This window comes from Monodelphis domestica, chromosome 6, assembly GCF_027887165.1.
Source record: "Monodelphis domestica isolate mMonDom1 chromosome 6, mMonDom1.pri, whole genome shotgun sequence".
Classification (NCBI taxonomy): domain Eukaryota; kingdom Metazoa; phylum Chordata; class Mammalia; order Didelphimorphia; family Didelphidae; genus Monodelphis; species Monodelphis domestica.
Window position 1 is genome coordinate 180,310,932 of NC_077232.1, and position 16,378 is coordinate 180,327,309.

At 44.0% G+C, this 16,378-nt stretch overlaps 1 protein-coding gene across 1 annotated transcript; it reads left to right on the top strand.

Annotated features, from left to right (window-relative positions):
• The first annotated feature begins 823 nt into the window (after window positions 1-823).
• Window positions 824-4,785, top strand: POU4F2 (POU class 4 homeobox 2). The gene is made up of 2 exons (XM_001366923.3): window positions 824-1,548; window positions 2,058-4,785. Exons 1-2 carry the CDS (start codon window positions 1,252-1,254, stop codon window positions 2,997-2,999), a joined length of 1,239 nt encoding a protein of 412 aa, XP_001366960.2. The 5' UTR covers window positions 824-1,251; the 3' UTR covers window positions 3,000-4,785.
• The last annotated feature ends 11,593 nt before the right edge of the window (window positions 4,786-16,378 follow it).

Consider the following 16,378-nt stretch of genomic DNA (forward strand, 5'->3'; position numbering starts at 1 on the left):
TCAAGCGTATCCACACGAGATTCACACTCACTATACTAGAAACGAGAGAGGAGGAGGAAAAGAGGGGGGAAGGGAAGCGAGGCGCTCTGTGTGTGTGGGGGGGTGCCAAAGGAGGGGGGTAGTCGCATGCGCACTCTTATTCAGGGCCCGACCTGCCGCTGTCCAATGGGCTGAAAGCAGTTAGAAACCGAGGGAGAGAGAAAGACCCACAACCCAAATACCCCAATGTCTCTTCTGCACTAACCACCTGCCGGGTCAAGGTGCGCGGGGCTGAGCTTCGAGACTGAGGCAGTAGCGGCGGTTGCACAAAAGACCACGCGGAGGAGATCAGGGAGAACAGGCTGGTTGGCAGCTGCTCCAGCTGTTCATTCCATCGGGGGCCGGGAACTGGAGTCAGTCAGTGTCGAGAGGCGGGCGAGAACCCGGGACTTGGGTTGGGTGGAAGAGAGAGGCGGGTGATAGGTAACAGTTAACTGTAGAAGAGAGGAAAGCTCATCTCTATTGCTTGGTTTAAGCCTGGCTCCAGAGGCAACTTCGTTGCAGAGTTTCTTCCTACTTGGGGAGAAGGGAGGAGGGAGAGGGAGGTAGTGCTGGGAAGGTACAGAAGAAATTGAACAGGCTGGTGGCAGTCGCCTAGGGCATTTCCCAGAGGCTGTGGTGCTTCCTTGGGAAACGGGGAGGGGTCTGGGGTAGGGAGAGAAGTGGGGAGATAGGGGTGGGAATCAGGGAGGGGGCCAGTCCAGAAGCATTGGGATCAGAGCGCAGGCGGGGAAAGAGGAGGAGAAAGGAGGAGGAAGTCAGTGGTACTTGTGCTGGTGACAGAGGAGAAGGCGGGGGTTGAGGGTGGAGGGTTGGGGGGGGGGTGTGAGAAAGAGAAACAGAGACCCGGAGCCCACAGGGAGAAAAGGAGGGAGAAGGGGGAAAAAGAACAAACCTTGTAGGAGCTTGGCAAGGAGGGGAGGAAGGGGGGGGCGAGGGGGAAGGCGAGGGAAGTATAACACTGCGGCCGGCCGGAGGCTTGGGGGGCAGTTGTGAGAGGAAAGGGCTGAAGCCAGAGCAGAGCAGAACGACTACCAAGAGGCAGCGGCAGCCGCAGGAGCAGAGTCAACCCGCGCTGCCCCAAAGAGACACTCAGGTCTCCAAAGCAGAGCCTGCTGGCGTCCACCCGAACTTTTCCCTTGCCTTTCCTGGCTCCGGGCATCATCGGCGCGTCCCGGTGGCGGGTGCTTGCGCTCCAGGCTGTCCAGGAAGATGATGATGATGTCTCTAAACAGCAAGCAGGCTTTCAGCATGCCTCACGGCAGCAGCCTGCATGTTGAGCCCAAATATTCAGCGCTGCACACCGCTTCCCCCTGTACCTCCTCGTCCGCGGCTCCCTCATCTAGCTCTCCCAGCAACACCAGCAGTGGGGGCGGTGGTGGAGGCAGCGGGGGCCGGAGCAGCAACAGCGGCAGCAGCGGTAGCAGCGGTGGAGGCGGCGGCGGCGGAGGCAGCGGGGGCGGCGGAGGTTCCGAGGCGATGAGGCGAGCTTGTCTTCCCACCCCACCGGTATGTATTCTGCATAATCACCGCTTAAAGGCACGTTTTGACAGCCCCCTTTATCTGCTTGATGTTTTTTTCATGTCTGCACAGCAAATCACCCTACACCTCCAATTTTTCCCCCCTCGCTCTCTTTCTCCTCTTCTCTCTCGCTCTCTTCTCCTCTCCCTCAACTTATGTATTCAGTGGATCTGGTCTTTCATATTAATTTTTATGACCTGGGATGTTGCCTCTCTGTGTGTGCTGTGTTGTGTTGGGTGTTTTGTAATCTCTCAGTGTTCTCTCTTTCTCCTCCACTCTGTTTCGCTTCCCTGCCGCCCCCCCCCCCCCCTTCTCCAATCTCCCTCTCTCTTTTACTAGGATTTCTTTTTTCTTTCCTAACCTTCCGGAGATGGTTTAGTTGGGCTGGCTGGCTGGCGGCAGCGGGCGGTCAGGCGGGAACACTGGAGGAGGTGGTGTGGGGAGGAGAGCTCAATTCCCTGTAGCCAGTAATGTGTGCCTTCTACTTGCAATTACAGAGCAACATCTTCGGTGGTCTGGATGAGAGCTTGCTGGCCCGAGCGGAAGCTCTGGCGGCTGTGGACATTGTTTCGCAGACCAAAAGCCACCATCACCACGCGCCCCACCACAGCCCCTTCAAGCCAGACGCCACCTACCACACCATGAATACCATCCCGTGCACCTCTTCCGCCTCGTCGTCTTCCGTGCCCATTTCGCACCCTTCTGCCCTGTCGGGCACCCACCATCACCACCACCATCACCATCACCACCACCACCAACCGCACCAGGCGCTGGAAGGAGAGCTCTTGGATCACATTACGCCAGGGCTGGCTCTGGGGGCCATGACGGGGCCCGATGGATCAGTAGTGTCCACTCCCGCCCACGCCCCGCACATGGCCACCATGAATCCTATGCACCAGGCGGCTCTCAGCATGGCCCACGCACACGGGCTTCCTTCGCACATGGGTTGCATGAGCGACGTGGACGCAGACCCGCGGGACTTGGAAGCGTTCGCGGAGCGCTTCAAGCAGCGGCGCATCAAGCTGGGGGTGACCCAAGCGGATGTGGGCTCCGCTCTGGCCAACCTCAAGATCCCCGGGGTGGGCTCGCTGAGTCAGAGCACAATCTGTAGGTTCGAGTCCCTTACTCTATCCCACAACAACATGATCGCTCTCAAGCCTATCCTCCAGGCTTGGCTAGAAGAGGCAGAGAAGTCCCACCGTGAAAAACTCACCAAACCGGAGCTATTCAATGGGGCTGAGAAGAAGAGGAAGCGCACCTCCATAGCTGCTCCTGAAAAGCGTTCCCTCGAAGCCTATTTCGCCATCCAGCCTCGTCCATCCTCTGAGAAAATTGCCGCCATTGCAGAGAAACTCGACCTTAAGAAAAATGTGGTACGGGTCTGGTTCTGCAACCAGAGGCAGAAACAGAAACGGATGAAATATTCGGCTGGGATTTGAAAGGCCCTTGATCTCTCTTGGGACTTTTCCCCTTTCTCCGTCCCATCTCTTTCCCCCTATCTCACCTCACCTCCTCGCCCCATCTTTTCCTTCCTTACTTGTCGACAAGAAATTATTTCAGTGTCAGAATCCACCAGAGAGAGAGGAAAGGAGAAAGATCTATTGAACAAACCTGATGAAATTGGGGGGGGGGGGGGAATTAAGAAACAGGAAAAAAGAAAACCAGACTTGGATTTTCAAGTTTTAACGATGTTGACCCTCTCCACATTCCCTAGAAAGGCATCTTGCTCTTTCAAGTACTTTGACACTGACTGAAGGCAGATATAAAACCCTTTTTAAAGGACTGAAGAATGATCAAGTAAGATTTGTTTTTATTCTTAAAGACATTACACTTGTTCGAGTTAAAAGTACACTTTTCAGCTATTTTTCAGAAAATTTAAATTGTGTCAGGACTGAAACTTTAAACTAGAGTTTGACCCCTAACAAGATAGAGACATCTCAAAAGTATTTTGATTTAAAAAGAGAGATGGCAGATTTTTCTGCATTTACACTGTATATTATATATAATATATTTTTACTGTGGTTATTATTGTCATTCTCCTCTGAAGTGTTAATGCTTAGGAAAGGAGCTGCCCAATGTGTTCACTGATCTTTAAAAGCTTTTATTAGATTACTGCCAAACAATCCTCTGTAAATTATTCATTTATGTCTCTGGCAACTTAATTTGTGCTCATTATGATTAATTAAACTTCTTTAATCTAAGTCTGGTTTTTTGAAAAAAGAGGAAAGTGTAGATAGTGAACACCAGAAAAGTTATATTTGAAGACTGTCGAATTCCTAAAGCTATAGTCTTCTGCAATGTTTCTTTTAGCCCCCGTGTAAATTCTCCCTCGGAACGAAGAATGTTTCTCCTTTGTTTTTCTTGGCAGTGTTCTTATTTGTGACTCGTTGACACACTCTGTAATAGATGTCCTCCGTTATTTGTATAGACCTGATTCACTGTCCAAAGTATTGTTTACTTCCTTACATATTTAATGGGGATTCCCATCTTGTCCCCACCAATCTCTCTCTCTCTCTCTCTCTCTCTCTCTCTCTCTCTCTCTCTCTCTCTCTCTCTCTCTCTCTCTCTCTCTCTCTCTCTCTCTCTCTCTCTCTCTCTCTCTCTCTCTCTCTCCTTTCCCCCCTTTTTTTGTCTCTCTTTCACACACTCTCACAGGCACAAGCACATAGACACTCCTCTAAACTAAAAAGAAATTATGGTTGGCTTGGTTTGCCTCCTGGTGTTCGCCCTTTTAGATCTCAAGGCTATTTCAGCGTTTCAACCTCCCAATTCTATATTTTGTTTATTCTCTTCCCACCCCTGTATTATCGAGATTCCTTTTTTCCTCCCCTTACAATCCCTTTGGAGGTTTGTTTGTAGAAAAGTCAAATTTTAATTATTAGAGGGACAGTGCACTGCTTGTAAATTCACATTGTTTGGTATAATTCTTTTGAACCAACAACAAAATAGGTACAAGACTTTTAGTACCTTAGATATTGTAAATATTTCATTCAAAATAATGCACACATAGATATATTCTTACAGATTTTGCTGTACTGCTGTTATAATGGAGACTTTCTGAAGTCTTAAGTTCTGTATATGAGCCGGTTTCATTGTTCTGTTAATAGGAGGTTTATTTAATATAGTCATGTATTAAGTTATTTTCAATGTTGTTGAATTGTCTTTCATTGAAGAAAAGATTTTAATGTTTTATTGGAAAAGTATGCTGTTTTTTTCCCATTAAAATATGCTATTGAAATTAAATTGCTTTTAAATGTTATGTTGTTGCTTTAATAATTAATTTAATTTTTTTTGTGGAAGTGATTGGAAAACTAACATGATTATTGGATTCTTTTTTTAGAATGATGGTTATTTTATGTCCAGATAGGACCATGGTTTTGTAGCAGAGAATGAATGAGATGAATTTATTACTCACTCTTTAAGAACCAAACTCTACTATTAGTGTGACCGAGAGCATCTTTTTCTGCCAGGATAATGTGGGGGCATTTGTTTGCAAATACAGGCATTTTCCTACACCTGCCTACTCCAGACCCCCAACGAGGCATCTAGGAGTGGCTTTGTGAATGGAAATATTGCATGAACAACATTTCTTAATCATCTTCCTTTCTGCCCCTCCTCTCTTTAGCACTTAGAGAGGAAGCCAACTGGAGTAGCTTGGGAGGTGACTGCTCAGATCACTTCAGATTAGTGCCAGGGGACCGGGTGTGGCTAGAGCTGAAGTTTAGGGCACCTTAGATGTAGCATAGGACTCGCCAGCAGTTCCCTATCATTTGACAGTTCTTAAGAGTAGATTGGTACCAAGCTAGAGGAGGAAGGAGCTGGGTTGGAAGGACCTCCCTTCTTTCCTTCTTCTTTCTCTCCCTTACAACACTTCTCATCACACTTCAGGAAACTAGCAGGTCTGGGTTTTAGAGTGGAGGTGATGAATTGGAGAGAGGGGGTGGGAAGGGGGATATGTAAAAGGTGATTCTGTTATGCCACCTGCTGTGATGAGTGGAGTCACTGGAACGGGCAGAGCTCCCTCCCAGGCAGAATAGAGACAAAGAAGTTATTTTTCTGATCTCAGCTTTGCACAACAGTGAAATGAGCCTCAATTTAGTAATTTTCAGACTCTCTAAAGTAATAAAATAATTGAGATTTTATTTTTAACACTTTGTTAAGAGAGGTATGAATTGGAGTTAATATTGTTGATAGGAAAAAATAGTAATTGTAAAAACAACCATTTTATTTTGCAGTTCAAATAAGAGGAGGCCAATGGGTTTTCCCTCTTCAAACTCCTGAGCCTCCCCATTTCTGATGACTATGCTTTATATAACCCATGCTCTCCTGTAAAGTGAAACTCCCTCAAGGTGTTTTTAATGTCAGTGACTAAATGGAGGAATGCCAGATTCTGCTACTCAAAATCATTTTAGTGATTCAGACTGTCAATAAATGCTGGAGTGGCGCTTGAGTATGCTTTACAGATGTGCCAAACCCCATTAGGGATAGAGAGTGGGAGACTGAAGGTGGGGTGGGGGATGACAGTTCTTATCAAAAAGGGAAGAGGTAAACCTTCCAAATCTAAAAATATTGGAAACACTACATTCAAGAGTCAGCCTAAGGTGGGGCTAAGGTAAAGGGACTTTGAAAGGAAGGAAAGAAAAGAATGATTAAGAGTTTGCCAACTTTAGAAGAAAGTAACAGGGTGTCTATTTCATTGTTTGTTGCTGACTTTAGTTCATTCTAGTGTTTGAGAGCCCAAATCCTTTACTTCCGTTGTTTCACTTTCAGATTCTCTCTTTATTCCTGGCCTTCTCAGTTTACTGCTCAACCTCAATGAGTTAAAGCCTGCCTTCAGCACCATGGACAGAGCACAAACTCTGGCCAAGTCCCAATCCTAGTGCTTTTGAGTTGTAAGCTTTGTCTTCCAGTTACAGTTGTACTTTTTTTCAGTGGAGGATCCCAAGAGTCTCTCCTTCAAAAGAAATTAATCCTTCATACAGAGGAGGACAAACTTCCCAAATTTGAATGAATTTGGTCTCCAATATAACACCCAATTCTCTCCAGACCAGTGCTATCAAAAGTGAACTTGTTGGTTGGGGTGGGGGTGGAGGTAGAGAAGTATTATGTGCATATATGTAGAAATTTTATTTTATAAAAAAAGCCAGCACATTTTATCAAAAGAAGAATACAGGTAGGATAGTATCAGTGAAGAAATGTGTTGAATGGGATGAAGTAGGAGTGAAAACAGTATTGCTTTCCTCAAAATTTTGGAACTTGCAAAAAACTTTACATGTTCATGGTTGTAATAATGAGTAAGGTGAAAAATCAGTAACAATACAGCTATTCAATAGTTGGGATAGCAGCATGTCCTTTGCCTTGATTCACCAAGGGTTTCTTTGTGTCTTGTGTTGTTTAGTTTTTGCATGGAAGATACTTTAGTTTATAATTTGGTACCTGAACTGCACATACAAACTGTTGTATTTCTCCCCCCACAATGTATTTTCCCTGCAACAAAACATTCCCCCCCCCCTTGTTAATTAAACATACTTAGTGACCTCTAATATTCTTTCCAGCTCTAAATCCACGATCTTCTTTTATCAGCATGGTGGTTTTGTGGGGGAAATGCAAAGAGCCAAGTAAAACTATTTCCCTGTAATAATCTTTTTTAGCAAAGAAAGGACCCAGAGAAACTCTAAGTTAAGGCACAAGATGGGAGGGGGAGGGGTTGGGATGTAAATGAGAGAGTAAGAAAGTTAAAGCAACAAGGGAGTAGGATAGTAATCCATGTACAAAATGTGGTCTATTATTCCTTAAAAGTTCACTTAAAAAAATCTTTTGGCACTAACCGTGTTAGACCCTGGGACCTAGAGATGGTTTGAAAATACTCAAAAGGGCAACTGAGCATATGATAAGATGGAATGTCAATGTCATATCAGTCCAATCCATAGACATTTATATGACTCATTTTCTAGCCATTTCCCAAGTCACACGACTAGAAGAGCATATTTATTATATTGAAGAGAGATGTTTTTATGAGTAGACTCATATACTTGCACTGGCACCCTAGGCTTGAAAGTTCAGCCTCAAGCGATTTATTTTAAACAACATAAGAGACTATTAAAAATCGAGCTCTTTCCTATGGTTCTGTTCACTATGATTATGTGTGTATAAACAGAAAACAATTGACAACCAGGAAGACTAGATTCAGCTCTTACATGAAAACACTATATTTCATTTATAATGCTTAGATGTGTATTTATACTTTATCATTGGTATTTTATCCATCTTGTAGGTAGCTACAGTTCTTTAGATAAATTTCACTGAAAGATTTAGGAGACATGGAAATCTAAGAGTGCCAATGAGATAATAAGAAGTAATGAACTATATAATACATTCTTATTGTTCTAGCAATTACACTTCCTCAATATAGAACGTATGACTAAGGCTCTTCCTGTCAAGAATAGGGTTTGAGAACCCAGTCTGCAAAGCCTCTGCTCAACTACTGTCCCCACTCCATTGTAGATAAAACAGTGCTGTTGATTATTCCTAAAAAATAATTCTTCTTTTTGGTTTACTTGGAAAGGTCTTATGATATGTGTGGGTAAGGAGTATGGAACTTTTAAAAACTCCCTTGATTTTCTTTGAAACATATTATTCAAAAGATCGGAAGACTAACTTCTCAAGCAGCTTCTGTGATGTTCAGATATTTCTATGGAAGAAAGAATTAAAATTATTTATTCGCTATAAGTCTTTAAAATTAACTGTAAAGCTCTTTATCTCACTTGGAAAATAACACCAACTAAGGAGAAAGGAAAGAAAGCGAAAGATAAGAAAAGAAGAAAAGGAGATCATGAAAGAAAAAGGAAGAAAGAAGGTGTATTGATATTTTCATTTTCCTTTTCAATAGCGGCAGCAGCAGCAACAGGAGAGGGGGAAAAAGTCAGCATAGTATACTAATATGGCAAACAGGGAGAACAAGATTCCCTCATAATGAGGATAATTAGAACGACCAGAAGAGCCAAATTTGTCAATAGGCAGTGAATACATTTCAACACGAGCGAAATCTTGAAACTTCTTCCGCTTTTCCCCTTTAAATGAGCCATTCCCAGTACCGAAAGGCTATTATGGAAGAATTAATAAATTACACAGCGAATTATTAAATCCAGATAATTACAAGGAATAAGTAAGTAATCATTAGTTATCTCAGCTAATTACTGTGGGTCAGAGCGAGCTGGAATGTGAAATCCTCCGCGGGAATTGAAATTAACTTTGCACAGCGAGGCTCTCTGCTTGACATCCCTAGTCTGTGGCCACATGGCAGCTCCCTGTGAGCCAGTCTTTCTATTTAACTTGGAGAGAATGGAAATAAAATTAAGTGGCGACGTGATAATAGGGAGCTGCTTAGAAAGAAAAACTGTGATTTTTATTTTGTATCTTTAACGCTCTCAAGACGAAAAGCTTTCTTTTGAAGACAGTTTTTTAAATGTCTTCATTGGCATGAATTCTTTCTTCACACACATATTCTCTCTCTCTCTCTCTCTCTCTCTCTCTCTCTCCTCTCTCTCTCTCTCTCTCTCTCACACACACACACACACACACACACACACACACACAAATACTCCCCACCCTGCACTCACAAAGTCCTCTAGTCTAACACAGTCATATTAATTTCACAAGAAGTAGAATCTTTGCGCTGCGTGTGTGTGGGTGTGTGTGTTGGGCGGGTAGAGGGGGTTACTGGATTCGGGGCGGGGGGAATAAACAGAATGAAGTTAGGAAGACTATTTCTCTCTTTCCTTCATCCTATATACTAGAAAGGCTGCCCAAGTGGGAAGCAGGGTATAATCATGTTTGTTTTGTTGGGTAACAATAAGCTTTAATCTCTGAATGGTAAGAACTAGCTTAGTGCAAACGTTTCTCTGTTTGATCTTTCAATAGATACCTTCCAGAACTGATGTCATCTTTTTTCATATAGGCAGCACTTTCTGAAGCTATCCTCCCCTCACCCCTTCCTCTCATCTCCCCTCCCCTTAGAATCTCAAAGAACAGAGAAGATTCTGGACGCTGTAAGCCTGTTGGAAAGTATGTTTGTATATTATAATTGCGTCTACCGGTTTCTCCTAAGGATGGACTGATAAAGAAAACTGCAGTTAATTTATCAAATTGGGGAGGAAGAGAAGAGAGGAAAGCTAAGCTTTTTTTTTTTTTTTATCAATTGCAATTAGATGGACAGTCTTTTCAGTCTTTTCCCCTCACTCCTTCTCCAGCCTGGGATGATAATAAAAATTTAATGAAGCCTGGGACGAGCAGGGAGCTCCGTCTGGGGACCATGGAATAGAATATTTTAACTGTACATTTATACCAAGTGTCTGGCTTCAAAGACGTGACTGCTTTTAATCTCGGAATTAGAAAACCACAGACTTGAAATTAAATATTAGATGCGCCCGAATCTCCTTCCTTTTTGGAATATTGTCACGATTGTGTTTTTCTCCATTGCCTTGGTTATACACACACACACACACACCACACACACACACACATACACACACACACACACATCCATACAGGCACACACATCCACACATCTTAGGTCTCCAATTACATTTCCGTGAATAATAGATAGCTTTGATAGGGTGCAGCATTCTGGTACTTTGGCTTTTTTTTTTTTTTTAAATAGAGTTAATGCAATATTAATTGGCTGTAGCTGTTATAAGAATGCGCAGCCCCCTTTTTTCAGGACAAATCGATGAGGTGGGGATGTGGGAAAGAGTCGAGGCAGAAGCTCTTCCCGGGCTGGGGAACCTCTTTTTTCCCCAAGCTTTCCGAGCTTTTTAGGTAAGTGCAGACCTTTGGTGAGGTTTAGGGGCGGGAGTGGCAGTGGCTCTGGCGGACACAGAGAGCTCTCCTTCCTGCATGCTTGCCTGCCTGCCTGTTTGCTCTGGGCCCCAGCTGCAGACCAAGAGAAGAGAGGAGGCTAGGGAAGGAAGTAACCCAGGCTCTGGGGGGTGGCCGGGGAGTGAGGGGAGGAGGATCACAGAGAAGCCTTCTTCCACACCCCTACTCTACTCCTGCTGCGAGTGCGCTAGGAAGCGGCAGCCGAGAAACAGGACCCACAATCTTAAGTAGGTTTACGCGGTTTCAGAAGATCGCGAACTACAAGCTGCTTTTCCCCACCCCTCCCCCAGCTGGCCCCACCTTCCAATTCCCTTCCCCACGCCCTGCGTACCCCCCCCCCCAACAGCCTAAGAGGGGAGCTGCAGCCGGATGCAAGCAGGGAAGCAAGAGATGGGGCGGGGGTGGGGGTGGGCCGGAGATGTTCCCCTCCCAAAGGTGGATTTGCCCTGGGCCGGGGGCCAGGCGCTGCCCATTGCCCCCAGCGGCCCAGAGAGCAGACGTCTTGCCAGCCGGAGAATCTGAGTGCCAGAGAGAAAGAGCAAGATTGAGAGCGGCGGCCAGGGTGCCTCGGCCCCTCACATTTTACTAATCACGTCTATTTAAATTCTAGCGCGGTCTGCCGCGCTCTCTCCGGGAAAGCTCAGGAGAACTGGACCCATCAATTATTCTCAAAAATCCCTGGCTACGTGAGGCTTCCAACGGCTTGGGGAGGGAGGGGGGAGAGCTAAGACCAGTCCTCTTCCCCACCCCCATTGCTGCTTCACTAGCACCCCCCTCACCCCATTAGCTAGCCGTGTGCCCTCAGGCCCAGTGAAATGTGTGTATGCCCCCTGTATTTCTCCCTCCCTCTTTTCCTTCCTTTTCACCCTTCTTTCTTACCTCCCTTCCACCTTTTTCTTTTCCTCTTTCTACTCCTTCCTTCCTTCCTTCCTCCCTTCCTTCCTTCCTTCCTTCCTTCCTTCCTCCCTTCCTTCCTCCCTTCCTCCCTCCCTCCCTCCCTTCCTTCCTTCCTTCCTTCCTTCCTTCCTTCCTTCCTTCCTTCCTTCCTTCCTTCCTTCCTTCCTTCCTTCCTTCCTTCCTTCCTTCCTTCCTTCCTTCCTTCCTTCCTTCCTTCCTTCCTTTCTCCCTCCCTCCCTCCCTTCCTCCTTTCCTCCCTTCCTTCCTTCCTTCCTTCCTCCCTCCCTCCCTCCCTCCCTCCCTTCCTTCCTTCCTTCCTTCCTTCCTTGGGATTTTTGCCTTACAAGTTTCTTGTCAAAGTGGAAGCAGTTTCGCAAATGCACCCACTCCTTTTGTCAGGCCTTAACTCGGAAACTCTGAATGGGGGAAACCTTCAATATATTCCCTTTTTGGTCAGAATAGGCCTTCAAAGTAGATAAAATGAGGATAGAATTTGAGGTCCCAGGGAAGATTATTTTCTTTATCAACCCTAAAAGGCCTGTCTAGGCCAGGTATAGCTCCTAGAAGCCTTAGGAAGCTGGGAGTTGGGATATCCTGGTTTTGAAGGAATTTAGATACTGATGTGTGGTGAGACTGGAGTCTGGAAGGGGAAGCTTCTCTTCCCCATCCCAACCCCCTTTATGTTCTAGAATTCCCCAAGAGCAGAAATGGTAGCTAAATAAGTGTGAGGAAAGAGAGGAGGAAAGGGAGCAAGTTACCTCCAAAGTCCTGATCTGAGAAAGCTGGACAGTAATTACTAAACCCAAAGCCCTAGCACTGGGGACTAGAGCCATTACTCCAGCTGTCACTGGGCAGAAAGCAGGAGCCCTCTCACCCCAGATTCTCTGTAGCTTATAAAACAGTCTCTCTCTCTCTCTCTCTCTCTCTCTCTCTCTCTCTCTCTCTCTCTCTCTCTCTCTCTCTCTCAATCTCTCTCTCTCTCTCTCCCCCCTCTCCCTCATTCCTCTCTCTCCCTCCCTCCCTCCCTTTTGCTACTCCTTCTGTCTTGCTCTTTTCCTAGCATTCTTTTTCTCCCTTTTCTCTTCTTCTTTGCCCTTTCATCCTTTCTTCATCCCGCCACCTACTCTTACTCTCATTGCCTTTGACAAACAGATTCACAAACTCTTTTTGGCTTTTCCTCAGAAGATTATGTTCCTTCAGCAATGTTCTTCCACCATTTCCCTCTGAATCAAGGTTATCATCTACTTATCCTTTAATTTTTCAAACAATTTACTTTTCTGAGAAATTTAATGAGGTTAGTATAGTAAAATTTTTTTTAAACAGGAGATAATCTATTCCTTCAAACTGGCATGTAATCCTGCTTCCTCCTGAGTAGTTTTCTTTAAAATAAAAAGTTAACTCTAAGTAGAGGGTTATTTGTGGAGAGGGGTGGAAAATAATTATCTTTGCAAGGTCAGGTGGGGCAGATTGTATTTAGCAGCTTAATTCATGTAAGCCAAGAATCTCTTGAACTAGGTCCCAAGAGATACATAGATGCTATGTACACACTTCCTAGTAAACCCATTCTCCTCACAGGTTCCATTATTTACTTCGGAAATTAATAACCCATTTTTTGGATTAAATGACATGTTTTTGTTTAAATTGGATGAGGTCCCAGAGGCAAAAGCATCCAGGACTCTAGCGCATTGATGAGGTATCATAAAGGATAGAGTTACTTTGGAAAATTTGGTATTCTCAAGTTACAATTAGTTATCTGTCCCTTCACTATAAATGTGCTGGAGTTAATCTTTCGATGGTCCTATTTATGGACTTAGATATTGTTGAAGAAGACATTTTGCCCTGCCTGACCCTTTCCTCCATGCAAATCTATCAATCCCTCTTCTTTTATTTAGCAACAAGGTTAGTGGTCCAGCTAGGTGGAGGGAATGAGGCTGAGCCCAATCTGTGGGCCTTCCTTGCCTGCGCCCCAGGGCACCATGGTAGCTGAGGTTGAGGGGGAGCTGTAAAAAGATCCTTAATGGCCAGCTTGATGGAAATCACATTACAGCGTGGCAAAGGCACATGTTAGGTTCTGCTGCATCTGTTCCAGTAAAATGACAGGAGAGAAGGCAGGGAGTTAAAAGCTCTTTCAGTTTTGGAGATTCCCTGTCTATTCTGTTTAATGCACATAAATATGTGGGAACTTAGAGATCCATCTCCTAGTGCTAACCTTCCGCAAACCCCCTTGCATTCTTCCTAAGGAAGAGATCTTTCTTCTGAAGGTGCTTGAAGAGAGCAGGCTTGTGCCTTTAAAGCAAATGTAACTTCATTTTCTTTGAGTTTTTGATTTACAGTTGATCCATTCAGCTCCTGAGATGTACACTAACCAGTTAGATGTTAAGTGCATGTCTAAAGAGTTTCTGTTCCCACCTGATTCCATAGCATAGCCTCTGTGGCCCCATTCTAGCATGCCTTTGATCTCTGGGGAATAAAAGTAGGGATATATGGCATCCCAAAAAGGTTGCAGCAACTTGCCAGGCTGGAGGTGTGGGGAAAAAGAGGAGGAAGCAGTGATTATAAGCATCTTTTTCTGGAAGTAAACTGATACCTGATTCAAATTGGGAATCCTGAACTCTTCAGGGAAAAGTGGCAGATTGCCAGCCTCTTATCCACCAAATCCTGCATAGTTTTTCACTCCATCTAAGACCTCAAAGGCCAATTGCTGAGCTAGAGAGCATTTCTATAGTTGGAATTATATTTTACCTTTGTAGCCCCAGCACATGGCACAGGCTCTGGTCCAGATATAGTAGGTGCTTAATAAATTTTGAGTTGACATATAACTTGTTTTCCTAGACCCAGTTGAAGAGTCCTATTACTCAGCTAGATAGACTTTGAGCTCAGAACCCCTGAACTTAAGAGTCTAAAAAGCACTGGATGCAGTATTTTAAGACCTGATTCTGGACTTGCCTTCCATAGTTTCTAGCTGTCTGAATATGGCCTACCCAATTCAGGTCTTTCTAAATTTCCTCATCTCTAAAATGGGTATAGTGATGCTTGTACTTTGGGCTGTTTTGAGGTAAACTCTAAAATTTAAAGTGCTAAATAAATGTGAATTATTCTTTTCAAAGGAAGGCAACATCTCCTTTCTATGAAGTAAAAGTATTTTATTCTCCCTGAGTGAAAAGCATTGTAGCTTTCTGAGGACTGTGCGGTTCTTAGATTCATAAGACTTAGAACTAGAAGGGACATTAGTCTTTATCTAGTCAAAACTTTCTCATTTTATATATGGGAAAACTGAGAGTTAGAGGGGGAAAGGGACTAGCTCTGGGTAACACAGAAATTGAGGAACAGAACCAGATTTGATCTCAGATCCTCTGCTCCAAGTCCAAAACTCTTGCCACTAGATATTCTTTTTTCCCCTTCAGGCACCACAAGTTAAGATTTTTTTAAAACTCACTAATCTATTCCTTATTTACTTCCTAATTTTCAGCAAGAAGATTCCTAGTTTTTTAGATCAGAAGCCTCTGGTTACATGGGATTTCTGCTTTGTGACTTTTGTAGAGTTCAAATGGTCATTAATTACAATATTGTAACAAGGCCCTGGTTTTTCTTTCTGTGTATAATTCAATGGATTTCAGTGTTTCTTCTTCTTCTGGACTTCTGGAGTGTGTTTGTTTTGGACTCATAGTGTGTTCAGAAGTAGATAGCCCTTGTGCAGCAGAGGTACTGAAGTACCCAGGGGACCTAGGAGAGAGGGCCTGGTGGTTCTTCACTTTCCAGGGAGAAGAGGAAATGTAGCACTCCCTTTGGTGTGAGCTAGTCAAAAAATCTATGTGAATTACAAGAAAATAGCAAGGTCACTAATATTTAGCAATCATGTCCTCCATTTAGCCAGAGTAACTAAAACTGAGGTTATCTGGGCTGCCAAAGGCATCCACTTTAGCAATGGGATTCCAGGGGCCCTATAATTTCTATTGATCAATGTAAAGGGATACAGAAGAAGAAAAATTAATTTCATTTAAGGGGTATGGGGGAAGGCATTCAGACTTTACAATTTTCAATCAGAGCAGGACCCAAAAGGAAGAAATCCATGGAAGTTTGGAGTCTCTGGAAACTGGGGAATTGGCAAACCCAGCTTCTCCCTCTGCAAGTTTCAGGGCAGTTTTTAAAATAGTAGAGGTGACTTCTTTCATCCTGCTACTAATAGATTTATAAAAGTCTGTAGAATTAACTTATTTCTTTTCATAAAACAGTGTAGAGAGTCATAGTGAAGAACCTGAAAAGAGTCCTTCAAATTCCCATGAATTAGTTTACTGCTTAATCCACCTTCTTCTTGCTCTACGTTTAGGATCGAGGGTAAAACTTAGTGGAATTCATTTGCTTTTTTTTTCCTCTGCTGCTTGGATAAAACAATAATTTGACAATAGACCTCTCTGATTTTCTGCATGTGGGGATACGTGTGCCTTGCAGAGGGGAAAGAGAGGCAGAAGGAAATTGAGATAGATTGATGAACAGTGCCCCAGACTGATACAGGAAGAGACAGAGACAAAGAGATGGACACCTACATAGAAATAAATTCAAACACCAGGAAAGACAGAGAGACAAAGACAAAGACAGATACTCAGACATGCTAACACACACACACACACACATACATACAGAATGAGAATTAAGGTAAGATTGGAAGAATTTCATTTATTGCCCCAAGTATGAATCTACTCTGTAACTCAGTAATGGTAGTAAGAAGTAACCTTACTCCATTTGTAGCACTATTAGGTATCAGTTTACTTTCAGAAAAAGATGCTTTAATAAGTCTAGATAAAATCTCTTTAATGGTCAGCTTCCTTGTCCCATTCCCTCTCCCTCCTTCTGTCTCTCAAATGACATATCAAGGAAACCTCTCCAATATGGGAATTTAAGAGAAACAGCATCCTTTTCTGGACAGAATCTATCCTGTACTCATTTGAAACATTGCATAGGAGGTATGAAGTCTTTCCTCATTTGTACAAAGTTGATTGTGGAATGCTTTCATATTTACAGAGTGTTTTCTCACTTAATCCCCACA

What these genes read in the sequence shown, in the direction of transcription:
- POU4F2 (XM_001366923.3), top strand. Translation starts at nt 1,252, where the DNA reads ATGATGATGATGTCTCTAAACAGCAAGCAGGCTTTCAGCATGCCTCAC. An exon ending in CTTGTCTTCCCACCCCACCG is followed by an intron (nt 1,549 to 2,057) that starts GTATGTATTCTG and finishes TTGCAATTACAG; the next exon opens with AGCAACATCTTCGGTGGTCT.